This window comes from Hemitrygon akajei, chromosome 10, assembly GCF_048418815.1.
Source record: "Hemitrygon akajei chromosome 10, sHemAka1.3, whole genome shotgun sequence".
NCBI classification, from domain to species: domain Eukaryota; kingdom Metazoa; phylum Chordata; class Chondrichthyes; order Myliobatiformes; family Dasyatidae; genus Hemitrygon; species Hemitrygon akajei.
In genome coordinates this window covers 30633209-30651016 of record NC_133133.1, presented here as the reverse complement: position 1 = coordinate 30651016, position 17808 = coordinate 30633209, and the positions used below count along the sequence as shown (strand labels likewise).

The window sequence follows — 17808 nt, the reverse complement described above, 5'->3', positions numbered from 1 at the left end:
TGAGGGTTTATGTCACTATCATCTTTCCAACACTGATGAGATTCTCAATATTATCCCAAATTCCCTTTCCCCACTTGGAACAGTCATACAGCATGACTCTCTTGATTTATGTTTTCCAAGGCAGCTTTAAGCACATCTTTGAGATCTCTCCCATTGACAAAGATTAGAAGTGAAAAATGGTTTAATAACCTAGTGTTGGACACACGATTGACAAGCAACACACACATATGAATGTCAAGACTGGTCTAACATGGCCAACTGACCGGAACATGAGATTCAATGCTGGTGAGGTTGCCCTGGGAAAGGAAAGATGTTGGCTTGTTTAGTCTTCCAATGAATTTGGAGACAGGATCACAGTATCTTTTTTGAGCTTTGTGGGGTGTCTACTGGAGGTAGTCCAGATCTCGGAAGTACACAGAGTGGCAGAGATCACAGCTGCCCAACAAACCATTAGTATTTTGATTGGCATGGGGTCTAGCTTTTCACGCACCCTTTTCCTCAACCAATCAGAAGTTCTGCTAGCTTACTGAAAGCAATGATGGATTTCATCACTGATATCCACCTTCAGGAGAGATGATTGCCCACAATTTCAAGGATCAGACCTTTCAACTAGCAGCACTTTTTTTTAGACTAATTTCATCAGATGCCACTTGAATTCATCTGCATCTTACATTTGTGTAATGGACAGTAGACAAGCCATGATCCTAATTAACAAGTCTAAAATAAAACTAATCTCAGTGAAGACCAGCAATAAACAAGGCTGCATCATTGCCCTAAAACTTCTCGGTCATTTTTGCTATAATCCTGCAAATCACCTCCAGAAGCCTTCCCTAAAGACAGGAGCTAATCTTCAGAATTAATGCAAAACTATTCAACTGCACTCCAAAAAGCATGATCACCTAAACCCCTGTAGTGAAATTACAATATGTGGTCAATGCTTGCATTTACATGTACTTAAATGCCCAGCTCTGAGCCCTTATTGATTCATTCAACGAAGCAGTGTTGAAATAAACTGTGCAACCAATGGAAATTTATAGGCATCGAGTTGTATTTCAGATTCAGTGTTTGAGAAGACCTCTAAACTGACCAGAGGAATTATGAGGAAATATTTATAATAGGAAAGTATGTTCAAACAGTCTGGATATATCATGGGCAAATAGAAGAGGAAGTGGTGGAGAATGGGACAAACAATTAAAAACCTAAGCTTACCTTTGAATGTGTGATTATTTTGTGATTTTTTAAAAAGTTGTTCCAAATATCATTGATATCTGTTGATAGTGATATTGTTGAGTATTTAATGGAGATATACAAAATAATTCAATTGGACTACAATTTTGTGCAACTACGTACATCTATATACACAGACAGACAGACATACTTTATTGATCCCGAGGGAAATTGGGTTTCGTTACAGCCGCACCAACCAAGAATACTGTAGAAATATAGCAATATAAAACCATAAATAATTAAATAATAATAAGTTAATCATGCCAAGTGGAAATAAGACCAGGACCAGCCTATTGGCTCATGGTGTCTGACACTCCGAGGGAGGAGTTGTAAATTTTGATGGCCACAGGCAGGAATGACTTCCTATGACATTCAGTGTTACATCTCGGTGGAATGAGTCTGTGGCTGAATGTACTTCTGTGCCTAACCAGTACATTATGGAGTGGACGGGAGACATTGTCCAAGATGGCATACAACTTGGACAGCATCCTCTTTTCAGACACCACCGTCAGAGAGTCCAGACATGTGTACACACATGTACACCCACATATACACATGCACAGTATATATTGAAAAACAGAATTTAAAGTTTTGGAAGAATCTAAGCTTAGCCTCTGGTTATAAAATCGACAAACCACAGGCTTGGAGTGCTCAGCTTAAGTTATATAAAGATCAAGTTGTGAATCTCCCATTTCTAATGATTACTGATAAATATCACTACCTATTATAAACATTACTTCTCAGCGGACAATATCAATGAGACTACCTTCATTTTCTAAAAAAACAACTAATTTACTGTATAGAACTTGGATCCACTTGTCTCCCTGCTCTTTGCTTAATCCCATTCCCCTTGTGTAAAGCCTTTCTCAAATTACCCAGTCTATTTCCATTTGGCTTGTTAATTGGATGTACTCCTGTTACAGCTCAGTGAACAACTCCTGGCTGCATCCGTCAATTGCAATGAAAATCAACCAGCAGCGGGCAAAGGCACTATTCCAACTATCAAATCTATTAAAAGAAATTCAAAATCTCAGGAGACCCCTGTCTTCACACACAAGCTTATGAACATGCACACATTTTTGCTTCTTTTGCACATGGGACGTCACTGTACCCAAAAGATCTTGCAAGGTAGCTTCATAAACTGTGATCATTCATAATTTTCTTAAAGATAGAACTGTAGTTTTGCTTCATCAATTACAGTTATCCATTATGACTACTTTAACTATCAGTAGCTGTCTTGACTGCAGGTCAGTTGGTGATTCTAACCTCCACTAGCTTGTCCAAGTGGTGAATCATAAGCTGGGCTCTAAATGGATGGTTCTGACACTAACCATTTGTTAAGAAATGAGTAGGCAAACTATTAAAATTGACTAGATCTATTTCCTCTGATATTTAGTTTCACTACTGCCTGTTTTTGAGTGAATTCTTGTTAAACTTCAACAGAAACTAAGTTTAAGGGCATTGAACTAAGGTTCAACTTAACGTGTATATTTCCCACCAGGGCTACATTAAAATAGCCTTTCACAACCTTTTTGCCCTGAAGGAATCCTTGAAATAATTTTCAGGTCTCAGGAAAGCCCTATGTAAAAATTATTATAACTACAGCTCACTGTACATTAGCATGATCAGTAAGTTGTAGATATAAAATAATTGTCAGTGCTCTTTTGAGTAGAGAATGAATTCTTAGCCAGCTTTCTTAATAACAACAGGTAGTTAAGTTTAGCTTATTTTTCTCAAAATTAATCTCTTTCCTTCTCTTTCATAAATGTTAAAAACTCATAAGGCAAACATAATAAATTACTGTTAGATAACTGGCTTAAGCCAAAATGCGATTTAATTTTGCTAAAGGTAGGCTCAGTAGTTTTAATTTAATAAAGGTTGTAAATTGATTTTAATTAATGCTATTTACAACATGAAAACTTATTGACAATGTTAAATGGTAAAGTTACAACAGAAATGAAACCTGCACGCTTGAGTGTTTTTTTAGCTGGTGGGGGATGGGGGGATTGTTGCATTGCTGCTGTTTGTGGATGGGAGGGGTTGCTGCGGTGGGGGGGCTTTGGGGTTTTCACATTTAACTGTCATTCATTCTTTGGGGCACTCCTCTTTCTGCGGATGAAAAAGAATTTCAGGGTGTATATTGCATACATTTCTCTTACATTAAGTGTACCTATTGAAACCTGTCATGGAGAGGTTTTTTTTTTAAATCACCATCTGTCCTTGCACCCTTGTTGAGAAACTCTTGCATTGAAATGACCTTTGTGGTTTCACCATTAGTTTAATACAATGAGTTATAATGTCATTGCCACCTACATAGAAAATGGTAACAAAACAACATAACAAAGCTCTTAATGGTGTAACATGTAAAATTTGTAGTTCAATAAGTAATGCTCTTTTTTGGGTATTAGTTGTAACATCTTGATTATTATATTTGCAGAGAAATAAATGCAATTACAAAAGGTATTTGCTGAATAAACTGGCTCACATGGAATGGGGAGGAATTTAGTAGCAGTGTATCACTTCTAGTATATTCTGCTTTAATAGGTTCAGTTGATTTATGCATAATTTTCCATGAATTCTATCAGAAATTATTTTCTTGTAACTGCAGCAATGAATTTCAAGGTAATATATGGTAACATATGTGTACTTCGATAATAAATCTATTTTTATTTTACTTAATAGGTGGCAAAAGTCTGTTTACATAAATATCCAGAGCTTTGTGTAAGTGAATACCATTCACATACTCACCTTGAATATGTTAGTGCCAGCAAGTTATAAGAGACGTCACATCTGCATCCAATCTTGCCTCCGCGAGCATCTATCCATACCTTTAAATTGCTATACATGGTCTTTACTCAAAAAATGGAACCCTTAACGTAGATCTTGTTCTCTATTCCATGGTCATTAAAGCCAATCAGTACTGTGATGGCATTGGTTAAACCAATTGAAGTCAATTTGAGACTGTCCTTTTCAAGGATAGAACTTTAATTTTCGCCATCAGAGCTTTGTGAATTTTACTTTTGGCAATGTAAAAAATATCATGTTCACCTTTTACACAGGATCAAACCCTAATGAATCAATATATTTGAATGAAAAAAATAGGTCAAGGCAGAAAATACATTTTCCTATACTGTGCAATGCAAAAAGAAACGTTGTTTTTTTTAATGCAGGATCCAACAGATCAAACCTGCATTGGACAGTTTCCTATCTTTCCGCTGCCTAGGTGTCTAGGTGGAAAGATTTAATGAAGGTAAGCTGCCATGTCCAGGCAGACAAGCTGGGGTAGCAACGCACTCTATCAGAGATATACTGAACAGTTTCCATAGTTTTACTAAGTAATGCTATTAAGTGGATTATTCTAATATATCAATGGTTTGGTTTGAAACAATGAGTAAAACTAGTGCATATTTTAACTTCTAGATTCTGAAATAACAGGCTTCAGATTTTGAAATCCAGTGTAAATGCTCTTAATTATCTGGTTTGTCCATTTGTGTTTTGCCCACTTTAAGCAACGGTCTGATTTTCCCCAAACTCTGAAAAAATGCCAGTACCTGTTGCACTGACCTTAATCTAGTGTTGTTAGACACCATCTTACAAAGACAGGAAATACTTTAGCAAATCCTGTTCTAAATCGGAATCAGGTTTATGTTCACTGGCATACGTTGTGAAACTTGTTGTTTTGCAGCAGCAGTGCAGTACAAGACATTAAATGTTACAAAAATAAATAAGTAGTGCAAAAGATGGATAAACAAGTATTGTCATGGACCAATCAGAACTCTGACGACAGAGGGGAAGAAGCTGTTTTTAAAACACTGAGTGTGGACCTTCAGGCTCCTATACCTCCTCCCTGATGGTAGTAACACATTAAGAGCATGTCCCAGATGGTGAGGGTCTTGAAGGATGGATGCCGTCTACTTGAGGCTTGGCCTCTTGAAGATGTTCTTGAGGTAGGGAGGATTGTGCCCATGATGGAACCAGCTGAATTTACATCTCCCTGCAGTGTCTTGTGATCCCAGACATTGGAGTCTCCATTCCAGGCCATGATGCAACCACTCAGAATGCTGTCCACTGTACATCTGTAGAAATTTGTATGTGTCTTTGGTGGCACATCAAAGCTACAAACTCAAAGTGAAATAGAACTGCTGACGTGCCTTATTTGTGATTGCATTGATGTGTTGGGTCCGAGATAGATCCACAGAGATGTTGATGGTCAGGAACGTGAACCTGCTCACCCTTTCACTGCTGTTCTCCGAATTTCCCTTTCCTGAAATCCACAATCAATTCCTTGAACTAGCTAATGTTGTTACAGCATCACTCAACCATCTAGTCTAACTGCTCTACGCCTCTTCATCACCATCTGTGATTCTGCCAGTAACAGTGGTATTATTGTTTCATTTCTTTCTGTTAATCTTGTCCAATGCTTCTATATGATGGAGCCAAGCAATAAGCATCACCAGATGTCTCCTACTAAAGAACATCCGCCACTCCTGCATGATAGAGTTGACCACAAATTCCTCATTTCTGGATGTAAATTAAATCATTATGAGTCTTTGATATTGGGTTCACAATATAATGCCTACTTAGCAATTAGGTATACACAAATTAAACTTATTGTTAAACTCATTGTTTCTTAGCAAATCCTCGATATATTAGAATAATCCATTTTACTACTGAAGACAGCAATTTGCCCGTACGCTTTTCCATATTAACAAGGAAAGGATGCAAATTTGTTCTACTTTGGTTTAATCAGTGTACAGCATTGTAAACATATTATAAAATACTGTACATCTGTTACAATAGACAATAGGTGCAGGAGTAGGCCATTCGGCCCTTTGAGCCAGCACCGCCATTCACTGTGATCATGGCTGATCATCCACAATCAGTACCCCGCTCCTGCCTTCTCCCCATATCCCTTGACTCCGCAATCTTTAAGAGCTCTATCTAACTCTTTCTTGAAAGCATCCAGAGAACTGGCCTCCACTGCCTTCTGAGGCAGAGCATTCCACAGATCCACAACTCTCTGGGTGAAAAAGTTTTTCCTCAACTCCGTTCTAAATGGCCTACCCCTTATTCTTAAACTGTAGCCTCTGGTTTCTGGATTCCTCCAACATCGAGAACATGTTTCCTGCCTCTAGCATGTCCAATCCCTTAATAATCTTATATATTTCAATCAGATCCCCTCTCATCCTTCTAAATTGCAGTGTATACAAGCCCAGTCACTCCAATCTTTCAACATATGACGGTCCCGCCATCCCGGGAATTAACCTTGTGAACCTACGCTGCACTCCTTTGATTGCAAGAATGTCCTTCCTCAAATTTGGAGACCAAAACTGAACACAATACTCCAGGTGCGGTCTCACCAGGGACCTGCACAACTGCAGAAGGACCTCTTTGCTCCTATACTCAACTCCCCTTGTTATGAAGGCCAACATCCCATTAGCTTTCTTCACTGCCTGCTGTACCTGCATGCTTACTTTCAGTGACTGATGAACAAGGACACATAGATCTCGTTGTACTTCCCCTTTTCCTAACTTGACACCATTCAGATAGTAATCTGCCTTCCTGTTCATGCCACCAAAATGGATAACTTCACATTTATCCACATTAAACTGCATCTGTCATGCATCTGCCCACTCACCCAACCTGTCCAAGTCACCCTGCATTCTCATAACATCCTCCTGACATTTCACACTGCCACCCAGCTTTGTGTCATCTGTAAATTTATTAATGTTACTTTTAATCCCTTCATCTAAATCATTAATGTATATTGTAAATAGCTGCAGTCCCAGCACCGAACCTTGCGGATGTACCCCACTAGTCACTGCCTGCCATTCTGAAACGGACTCGTTAATCCCTTCTCTTTGTTTTCTGTCTGCCAACCAGTTTTCTATCCATGTTAGTACCCTACCCCCAATACCATGTGCTCTAATTTTGCCCACTAATCTTCTATGTGGGACCTTATGAAAGGCTTTCTGAAAGTCCAGGTACACTACATCCACTGACTCTCCCTTGTATAATTACCTGTTTTCTCTCTCCCTCCTTTCTTAAAAAGTGGGATAACATTAGTTACCCTCCAATCCTCAGGAACTGATCCTGAATCTATAGAACATTGGAAAATGATTACCAATGTGTCCATGATTTCTAGATCCACCTCCTTAAGTACCCTGGGATGCAGACCATCAGGCCCTGGGGATTTATCAGCCTTGAGTCCCATCAGTCTACCCAATACCATTTTCTGCCTAATATTAATTTCCTTCAGTTCCTCCATTACCCTAGGTCCTCTGGCCACTATTACATCTGGGAGATTGTTTGTGTCTTCCCTAGTGAAGACAGATCCAAAGTACCTGTTCAACTCATCTGCCAATTCCTTGTTCCTCATAATAAATTCACCCGTTTCTGTCTTCAAGGGCTCAACTTTGGTCTTAACTAATTTTTTTCCTCTTCACATACCTAAAGAAGCTTTTACCTTCCTCCTTTATATTCTTGGCTAGCTTACTTTCGTACCTCATCTTTTCTCCCCGTATTCCCTTTTTAGTTATCTTCTGTTGCTCTTTAAAAGTTTCCCAATCCTCTGGTTTCCCACTCAGCTTTGCTATGTTATACTTCTCTTATATTTTTATAGTGTCCTTGACTTCCCTTGTTAGCCACAGTCTACTCCCCTTAGAATCTTTCTTCCTTTTGGAATGAACTGATCCTGAACCTTCTGTATTATTCCCAGAAATACCTGCCATTGTTGTTCCACTGTCATTCATGCTTGGGTATCCTTCCAGTCAACTTTGGCTAGCTCCTCCCTCACGGCTCCATAGTCCCCTTTGTTCAACTGTAATACTGACACTTCCGATTTTCCCTTCTCCCTCTCAAATTGTAGATTAAAACTTATCATATTATGGTCACTACCTCCTAATGGCTCCTGTACCTTGAGTTCCCTTATCAAATCCGGTTAATTACACAACACTAGATCCAGAATTGCCTTCTCCCTGGTAGGCTCCAGTACAAGCTGTTCTAAGAATCCATCTCGGAGGCACTCCACAAACTCCCTTTCTTGGGGTCCAGTACCAACCTGATTTTCCCAGTCTACCTGCATGTTGAAATCCCCCATAACAACCATAGCGTTACCTTTGCAACATGCCAGTTTTAACTCTTGATTCAACTTACACCCTACATCCAGACTGCTGTTTGGGGGCCTGTAGATAACTCCCATTAGGGTCTTTCTACCCTTACAATTTCTCAGTTCTATCCATCCTGACTCTACATCTCCTGATTCTATGTCACCCCTCGCAAGGGACTGAATTTCATTCCTCACCAGCAGAGCCACCCCACCCCCTCTGCCCACCTGTCTGTCCTTTCGATAGGATGTATACCCTTGAATATTTATTTCCCAGCCCTGGTCCTCTTGCAGCCATGTCTCTGTTATTCCTACAACATCATACTTGCCAATTTCCAACTGAGCCTCAAGCTCATCTACTTTATTTCTTATACTTTGTGCATTCAGATACAATACTTTTAATCCATTACTCCCCTCACCTTTCACATCGATCCCTATTGCACTTGGCTATACTCTCCGATCCCTTCCTGAGCTTTCTGCCCCGTCAATTCTGTTGTCTTTCTTAACTTTTCTTGTTCTCTCTTTCCCTTTAACTCCATCCTTATATTTCCAGTTCGTCTCCCCCCCCCCCCCCCCCCCACAGCACTTATTAGTTTAAACACACCCGTGTAGCAGTGGCAAGCCAGAATGCTGTTCCCCACCTGTTAAGGTGCAACCTGTCCCCTTTGTACAATTCATCCTTACCCCAAAACAGATCCCAGTGGTCTAAGAATCTAAATCCCTGCTTCCCACACCAGCTCCTCAGCCACACATTCAGATCCCCTATCTCCCTGTTCCTGCCCTCACCAGCATGAGGAACTGGAAGCAAACCGGAGATAACCACCCTGGAGGTCCTGCTTTTCAGCCTTCTTCCGAGTTCTCTGAAGTCACACTGCAGAATTTCTTTCCTCTTCTTCCCGATGTCATTTGTAGTGACATGCACTACCACTTCCGGCTGTTCACCTTCACCCTTGAGGATGCCCTGCAATCGGTCCGTGACGTCCTGGATCCTGGCACCAGGGAGGCAACACACCATCCTTAAATCCGGCCTGGTGCTGCAGAAACCCCTTTCTGTACCTCTCACTATGGAATCCCCTACTACCACAGCTCTGCCTGACGTCTGTCTCCTTGGCTTTGCTAGAGCACCAATTTTTGACTCGCAGACCTGTCCGCCTCTCAGACTGGCAGTGTCTTTTGTCTCGACAACTTCCAAGAGGGTGAATCTGTTTTCAAGAGGTACATCCTCCAGGGTCTCCTGTACTCCAAACATCCATCCCTTCCTCATCATCGCCCCCCCCCCCCCTTCTCTCTTCCGGTATCTTTGGTGTAATGATCTCACTGTAGGTCCTGTCCAGAAAACTCTCGTTTTCTCAGATGAACCTGAGGTTATCCAGTTGCTCCTCCAGTGCCCCAAAACATTCCTTCAGGAGCTGAACCTGGACACACTTACCACAGTTGTAGCAGCCAGAGGCACCATCAGTGTCCCTGACCTCTCACATCAGGCAAGCATCAGTTTACCTGTCACCTCTTCACCATTTCTCACCTTCTCCAGCTGTGGCATAGTCTCCTCCCTCAGCCTCCTCGCTGAAGGCTCTCGAGCCAAAAAGATCAGTACTGCTTAATGGACACTATCGGCTCAGTGATAATTGCAAATGAATACTCTCCATAGTTATTTCAGACTAAAATGTATGGAGCAATATACAAGACATTAATTATGGATAATACTTTTAAATATTATTTTCAATACCTTTTGACGTCGCTTTTCCTTTCTTTTATCCTCTGTAGCCTGCAGCATCTTCTCTTTCCACAAATTGAAGAAGTAGGAAGAATCTGTGTAAAATTTGAGCCCATCTTTTCTGTCATCCCTGCATATAGAATTCAAGGAAAACTTGTAAAAAAAAATAATGACATACCCTAGCAACATACTTCTCATGATATTACTTCTGCAGCCCATCACAGAATCTTCTAAAACACAAAAGTATTACCACACAGAGCTATTAGACTAGGAATTGTTCATTTGATTGCATGACTCCTCAGATCAAATGTAGATACAAAAACTAATACATTTCTTGTCAAGATGTTAACCTCCACGCCAGCACTCTGGTAGAATTTCATTGCTCTGTCCAATACCCTCTTCCACATTTTTCTATTTTGGAACTGCCTGAATTTCTGGTGACAGAGAGAATTTTTGAAATATTGTTAGCTTTGGTAAATAACAGCTTCACTACTATTTCAAAATGATAGAGGATTGGTTGAGGTGGGCTGGGTGGGTCCATAAAGAAATATAGTCTCTAGTTGTATGAAACTAATTGAAATACTTTAACAACTGTGGATCAGATTCACTGGAGCTCGGTTTACTTGGCCTCTTAATGAAGGCAGGGTCGAAGAGATCAGTCAGGAGATCTGGCAGTTCTCTTGGTCAGGAGGTGGAGGAGTGCTTCCACTCTTAGTAGTTCCAAGGTAACCTGTTGTAATGTTGTAACATGCTTCTCTCCCTCCCCAGTCTACTCATTCGCTCAATCCAACACAGTTTGCACAGCAACGTTATCCTCCCTTTCTCCTCCTGCTCCATTCTTCAAGTGTGGGTGTGGTTTTTCTCATACCATCCTCCTTTCTGCATGGCTACTGGGTGTGAAATTCAAATGAGAAGCCATAGCTATATTTGGCTGTCATTTAATATCCCACTTTTCCCAGCTAATAAAAATCTCCTGCCTTTGCTTAAAAATTGTTTGTAAATTGTTTCTGTTGCTATTCGGGCCAAGTTACCTCTAACTTGACAAGTTCACCTAGATGATTTCAAAAGGCAAATGTTAAATGTCACTGCATACCTGTGCTAAAAGGTCAGGGTCTGTCCACATTGGTACAGAACATTGATTTTAGCCACACAGTGCCATTTAATTGTTCTCTGTAGAACAGAAGTACACAGAGTAACACTTTTCACTACAAGTCCTTCAGACAGTGGGCTGAATCAGATGACCTCAAGGCTGAAAGTTAAAGGTGGACCTTGTCATGTAGTTCACTAAACAGGCCATCAAGAACATTTCATTGAAGGTCACTTCTCTGGGATACTCAAACTAGAACCAAGAGAACGGCCCTCCCTGTCAGATTCTTCTTGCACAGGGTCTCAGCACCATCATCTGCTGTCCTTGAGGCATCTGTATTGGGGTCATTACAGTCATCCATCTAATTTTGGAATATGCATTTGCCAAGATCGTCCGACAAAAAATGCAACAAATTCTGTTCACAAATGTTGCAGTCTGGCATGTTCCACAGTCCAGGACAGGACACTACAAGATGCTCTAATGTTTTGTGCAGCTGTTGTAAAGGCTTTGTAGAAAAAGACCAGAGATTTTCTTGACATTGCAGAATAAGGGATGGAACTAGTATTTAAAGAACAAAATCCTTGAACTTACATAATGGAAGTTAATGCCATGCTAAGTTATTACTAATGGAACTGTTCATATAGCGACATGAGAATGTATTCTATTATATAGTTGCAAATTTTATGAATGACCAATTTTAAAATTAAAAAGCTCAACGTGAGAAACTGGATCCACCTACAATGAAAACTTCATCCTTCTCGACGCACTATCTAGATTTGAGCAAATTTCCACAAGTCTAATTAACCGTTACCTGTACGGTGTCAGGATATTGAGAGGTGGAGGCTTGTCACATTGTTGGAACATCTCCAACACTGGATTTGGAATAGTATTCCGTGACACCACCTGCTGGTTTTGTGTGGTTGAACTCTTAAATGCTTTCCTCATGTTGATGTCTTGCAGCGAGACTGCAATTCAAAACAAAATGTGTGGTTACTAAGACAACAAATTCACTTTTATTCATGTTGCAACAACAAATGCTTAGAGAAAGTTGTCTAGCCTCAACCGTTTTTAAGCACTGTCATAAGTCTGTGTTTACGTACCAGCTTTACCTGAATGGCATTTGTCCTTAAACACATGCCATTACCATTGAGAGTTAAGTGCTATCAGATTTTGCAGTGATTCAGTAACAGTGAAGATGATGTTCAGTACATAAAGTGACAAATAGAACCACGTCACCACTAGTTCTGTTTATAGTAATTTCTCTTCATTTATTGATCCCCTCTTCTCTGAACTAAGGCTCAATCTCTCTCATCACCATCACCCCCTCCCACTGTTCTCATAATGATGCACTACCTCCGAATAGACTGCATTGCTATAGAAACCCAACCTAGAACATAAGGAACAAGCAGAAGCAGGTCAAATGGGCATGATGCATGTTCTACCATGTCATGGCTTAGAAAGCTGCGGACAAAGTGCTCGTAAATGGGATTCGTATAGGTGGGTACCTGATGGTCAACATGGATACAACAGGGCAGAGAGCCTCCTTCTGTGCTGTATGAATATGCAGATGCTGAAAATGTAAATTAGGAAATAACTGGGGGATGAAAACTCAGCAGGTAAGGCAGCAATTGTGAAGAGAGAAACAAAATTAATGTTTCAGGTTGAAACACTAAACTGTTTTTTTTTCCACATATCCTGACTGGCATGTTCAGCATTTCCAGTATTTTCTCTTTTTAGTGAAACGTTATGTGTGCGGACTCAGATTTTGACACAGACATTTGATATTTTTCCTGTTTCTTGAAGTTGGTCATTCAAGTTACCCAACACCATATTTGCTATGAAACCTCCATCGGAGAGGGTTTGGGGATGAATGAATGGTCAATTCTCACATCTTTCTTCTCTCTGGCCTCCATCCAATACTTTCCCCAAATTAAAAGGCATTTTTGTTGCGAGTGTTTAATGCATTTTAAAATTCATACACCCCAGAATACAAACAGAAGAAACACAAATAATTGGGAATTAACAAAAATCCTGGGCAATGCAACAATGCTAGAAAGAAAATTTAACAATTCAAGTGCAGAACCTCTTCAGAATTAAATAACATTTGAGGAGTGTTTGATGAATCTTGGCCTGTCCTAGTTTGAGTTTAGAAGAATGAGGGGGATCTCATTCAAAGGCCTAGGCAGAGTGGATAGGGAGAGGATGTTTCCTGTAGTGGGGGAGTCTACAACCAGATGGCATACCCTCAAATAGAAGGATGCCCCTTTAGAACAAAGATGAGGAGGAATTTCTTTAGCTAGAGGGTGGTGAACCTGTGGAATTCCTTGCCACAAGCAGCTGTGGAGTCCAAGCAGTTAGGTATATTTAAAGCAGAGGTTGACGGTTCAGGATTTGTAAGGGCATCAAGGTTCTGGGGAAAAGGCATGATAATGGGGTTGGGGGGCTAATATATCAGCCATGAGTGAATGGCAGAGCAGATTCAATGTGTTGAATGGCCTAATTCTGTTCCTATGTATATTCCTCCCAATACCAAGTTAACAGGTTGACTAACAGTAAGTTGTTGAATAGAGATGTGGAAACCTGTTTACTTGTGAAAAAACGTGTAAAATGGGATTGCACAATAATTTAATACACGCAAGACCAATGAGAAGAAAATGGAGGAAAAAGAAAAACAAGTTAAAATATTTATGAGGTTTAAAAGGCAATCGGAATATTAAAGTATATCTGTTATCTGCCATTCTAAACTGAAAACAAGACAAGAGAAAATCATAGCAAAGAATTGAGCTCATCCCAGAATGATATTCCAGGAAAGGAAGAGGCTACAATAAATCAAACAGGGAAAAATAAAAGGCAAACTATAAAAGCTGAATATTTGAAAACAGTTCTGAAAGTATCCAGGTCTGACTAGCAGATTAGTTATGATTAACAAATATTTATCACTCTCCATTAGACGGCAACAAGCAGCATTTGCATCAACTGTATAAAAGCCCTATCACAAGCACTCCCTTCAGTCTCTTCATCCCTCTTCCTTTCTGCAACTTAAACACTCTTGGTTTCTCACTTTTTCAGTTCTGACGAAAGGTTATCTGGATGAAATTGTAATGCTCAAAGTTACCTGACCCACTGAATATCTCTAGCATTTTCTTTTGTTGTAATAAAGGGCAAATTTAACTGGATCATAATCCACTTTTCAGTGCGATCTCCTTTCGTCTCTGAGAAAGACTGGCAAATCTCTTTGCTGCTCCCTGCATTTCCAATCCGGACATCAGCTATCCTCTTCCCCCATTTTGGTGCATTCCTCTATTTGCCATTTGAGTGAAATTTCATATCATTGTTTTGCTTATTCGTTTGTCTTTAACTCTGTTATTACCTCACCAAGATTGAGAATTTTATATCTAAACCCTTAAAACATAAACCCTTTAATTTCCACTTGCACTTTTCTCCTTACTTAATTTTGATCCACCCCACCAAGACACTCACCTTTCAGTTTTTAGGAAGGTTTCAACTCAGAAGTGTCATTATGTCCTATAGCTTTGCTGACTGCTTGTTCTTGTCTCTGCTCTGGCATTATTTAACACAGAAACAGAACTACTAGGCTCTTCACAACACATTTCACGTCAATGATAATTTCAGTTATGATGCTACAAACTCCACTAACCTTCACCCTCACCTCCAATAAAATATAATGAAATGTTGTGATTTTAGTTAAAACTAACAACAAGCCCTTCAGCAGCTTTGCTTGAATCAACTTCCAGCTCAAGACTGACCTGCTTTCCAGGCTCGGTTCCCAAATATCCAAAGGCCCTATGTTGTGCTTCTAAATCAAGGCCTTCTGTATCAATGGGAAGGAAGTAAAAACATGAAGGAAACCTGGTTGGTGTCGAAAGCCACAAAGCCAGACCTCAGGACATACTAAAGTGTACAATTGGCTTGGCAACCATATAGATATAAAGTAGACAATAGACAATAGGTGTAGGAGTAGGCCATTCAACCCGTCGAGCCAGTGCCGCCATTCAATGTGATCATGGCTGATCATCCACAATCAGTACCCCATTCCCGCCTTCTCCCCATATCCCTTGACTCCACTATCATTAAGAGCTCTACCTAAACTCTTTCTTGAAAGCATCCAAAGAATTAGCCTCCCAACCATTTCCCCCAGCCCTATAGAGAGGATTGTTTAGATTTTTGTGAAAGTATTCGCTTTATTTCTCCTTCTGTAGGCTTAATTTTGTGTACTTTCCTTCTCAACTAAAGATCAACGGCTTTCCAACAGAATTCATTTAGGAGTTATCTAACTGTGGGAGTACATGTGGAGGCACAAATTAATCTGCAGGCTGGAATAGGTGGGTAGGTGGAGGGATCAACAGTGATATTACTCATTATTGCAAAGTCATAGTTGATGAGGGCAGGCTCATTCTCACAGTCACCAGATGAAGGCCAGCTGCTCTGTGTAAAGTCAAGCAAAGACTACACAGGACCGCTACAAAACTGACAAACAAAGATGAAAGCCAACCCCACAGCGTCTGACATCCGTTGTCATGGTACACAATGCTGCAATCTGCAGCGATGCTCTAAGGTCAGACATTACATTAGTGGCATTGCCAATGCAAAAACATCTGGGCCAGGCATCACCTTTTGCATTATCATTAACAATGCTGGGAGTTACAATCACGAAGGAAAACAGCTGTTTGAAAACAGCTGTAGAATTGTTAGCCTCTTAAATTAACGTTGATCCACATCACGGCCATATTTTAACCTGTCTTTATTCATGCTTTTGATTCCCCTCCCGGGGAAAAAAAGGAAGCACCCCAGTCTAAAAAGTTTATATTGATTCAGAATTTTTGGAAAGACAGATTCAGATTTCCACTATTATACAAGTTTTTTTTTCTGAATTCACTCCAAAGGACTTTTCCTGCATGTTGATCATGACCGGCCATTGCTCCCCACCGCCCCTTTGAAGTCCTACACTTTATGTGTGATTTGATAGCCTTTGTAGGCATCCCATTGCTTCCTTCAGGAAAAAAATACAGACAATATGGTTGATGTTATGCACAGGGTGTTTCAAAAATTGCTTGAAAAGGTCTCACATAATAAACTTGTCAACAAAGCTGAAACCCAAGGAGCAAAAGCTCCCAGTGCAGTGTGGATTTATAACTGGCTTAGGGTCAAGAAGCAGATTTAGGGTGAACAGTTGTTTTCTGTCTGGAAGAGCACGAACAGCTGTTCTCCAAAGGATCAATGCCAGGACTAGTAATCTGTCACATACATACATTCTAATGACTTCAACCTGGATGCACAGGCCACTATTTCAGAATTTACTGAATACCCAATTTAGAAGTGTGATAAACAATAATGATAGCAAATTATTTCAAGAGTATGTGGACAGACTGGTTGAAAAGATGGACACGTGGGAGGTGAAATTTAATGTAGAGAAATGTGAAGATATGGTTTAATAGGAAGTGAAATGACAGACAATATAATTTAAAATACACAGTTTGCAAGTGGCTACACATACCCCCCCAAGATCTCTCCTTTTACATACCCCATTCTGGTTGCACTCTCCCCCCTACTCTGCTCATTACCTCTCTCAGTTTCCTCTCCTCCTTCCCTTTATTCCCAGGTCCACTGTTCTCTCCTATTAGATTCCTTCTTCTTCATCCCTTTACCTCTTCCACCTATCACTTTCCAGCTTCTTACTTCACCCGCCATCCGCCCTCCCATCTTCCCCCTCACCTGGTCTCACCTATCACCTTCCAGTGTGTACTCCTTCTGCTTCCCCCACCTATTCTGCCTTCTGCCCCCTTCCTTCTGGTCCTGGCGAAGGGTCTCCATCCAGAGCGCCGACTGTTTATTCCCTTCCATAGTTGCTGCCTGCCTTAGTGTGTTCATCCAGCATTTTGATCATGTTGCACGGGTACAGAGAGATCTGACATATGTGGGCACAATTCTTTGAAGGTGACAGAACAGCTCAAGTAAAGAGCTTTTCCATAAAGTATTTTGAATCATGGGTTACAGGTACAAGTCAAGTGAAATCCTATAAAGCATTGATTTATCATGACTAGTATCCAGTATCCAACTCTAACCCACATACTTAGGAAACAATATGAAGGAAACAGAGAAGTTGCAGGGAAGATTTGGTGAAATGGGCCGGGGTATAAACCATTTTAGAGTCACACAGCCCTTTCAGCCCACTTCATCCATCTTGACCTTGACGCCTGTCAAAGCTCATCCCACTTGCCTGCATTAGCTCTGTATCTGTCCATGCATGTCCTAAATCATCTTTTAAACATCGCATTTAAAACTGCACCAGTTGCTTAGATAGAGCTGAAAACCTGAGATTTTCTCCTTTCAGTAAAAAAAAATGGAAAGTTATCTGAAATTCTTCCCATCGTTGAAAAGGCTGAGAGCCAGAGGCAGTTAATTTCAAATGATTGTCGTAAGAATCATGAAAGGCTTGATTAAACCCATTTTCAGTGAGCAAATGATCAGGATCCAAACTTAATTGCTTGAAAGAGCAGGGGAAACAAATTCAAATGTCAATGTCAAAAGGAAGTTGGGTTGAAACTTGGAGAAAAGACTGCAGAGATTTGGGAAAAGATTTAAAGAATGAGATTGACTAAATTACTCTTTCATACAGCCAATATAGTACAATTGGGCCAAATGGCCTTCTTCCAA

The 17808-nt window shown here is 40.3% G+C and overlaps 1 protein-coding gene across 2 annotated transcripts in view; it reads right to left on the bottom strand.

Moving 5' to 3' along the window:
- LOC140734265 (actin-binding protein WASF3-like) overlaps positions 1-17808 on the bottom strand; it is an 83515-nt gene that overhangs the window by 13731 nt on the left and 51976 nt on the right. For both annotated transcript variants that reach the window (XM_073057998.1, XM_073057997.1), the window contains 2 exons: positions 11945-12098; positions 10059-10176 (listed from right to left, as the gene is read on the bottom strand). In XM_073057998.1, the coding sequence (XP_072914099.1) occupies positions 10059-10176; positions 11945-12098 (272 nt within the window). The remainder of the gene's footprint in view (positions 1-10058; positions 10177-11944; positions 12099-17808) is intronic.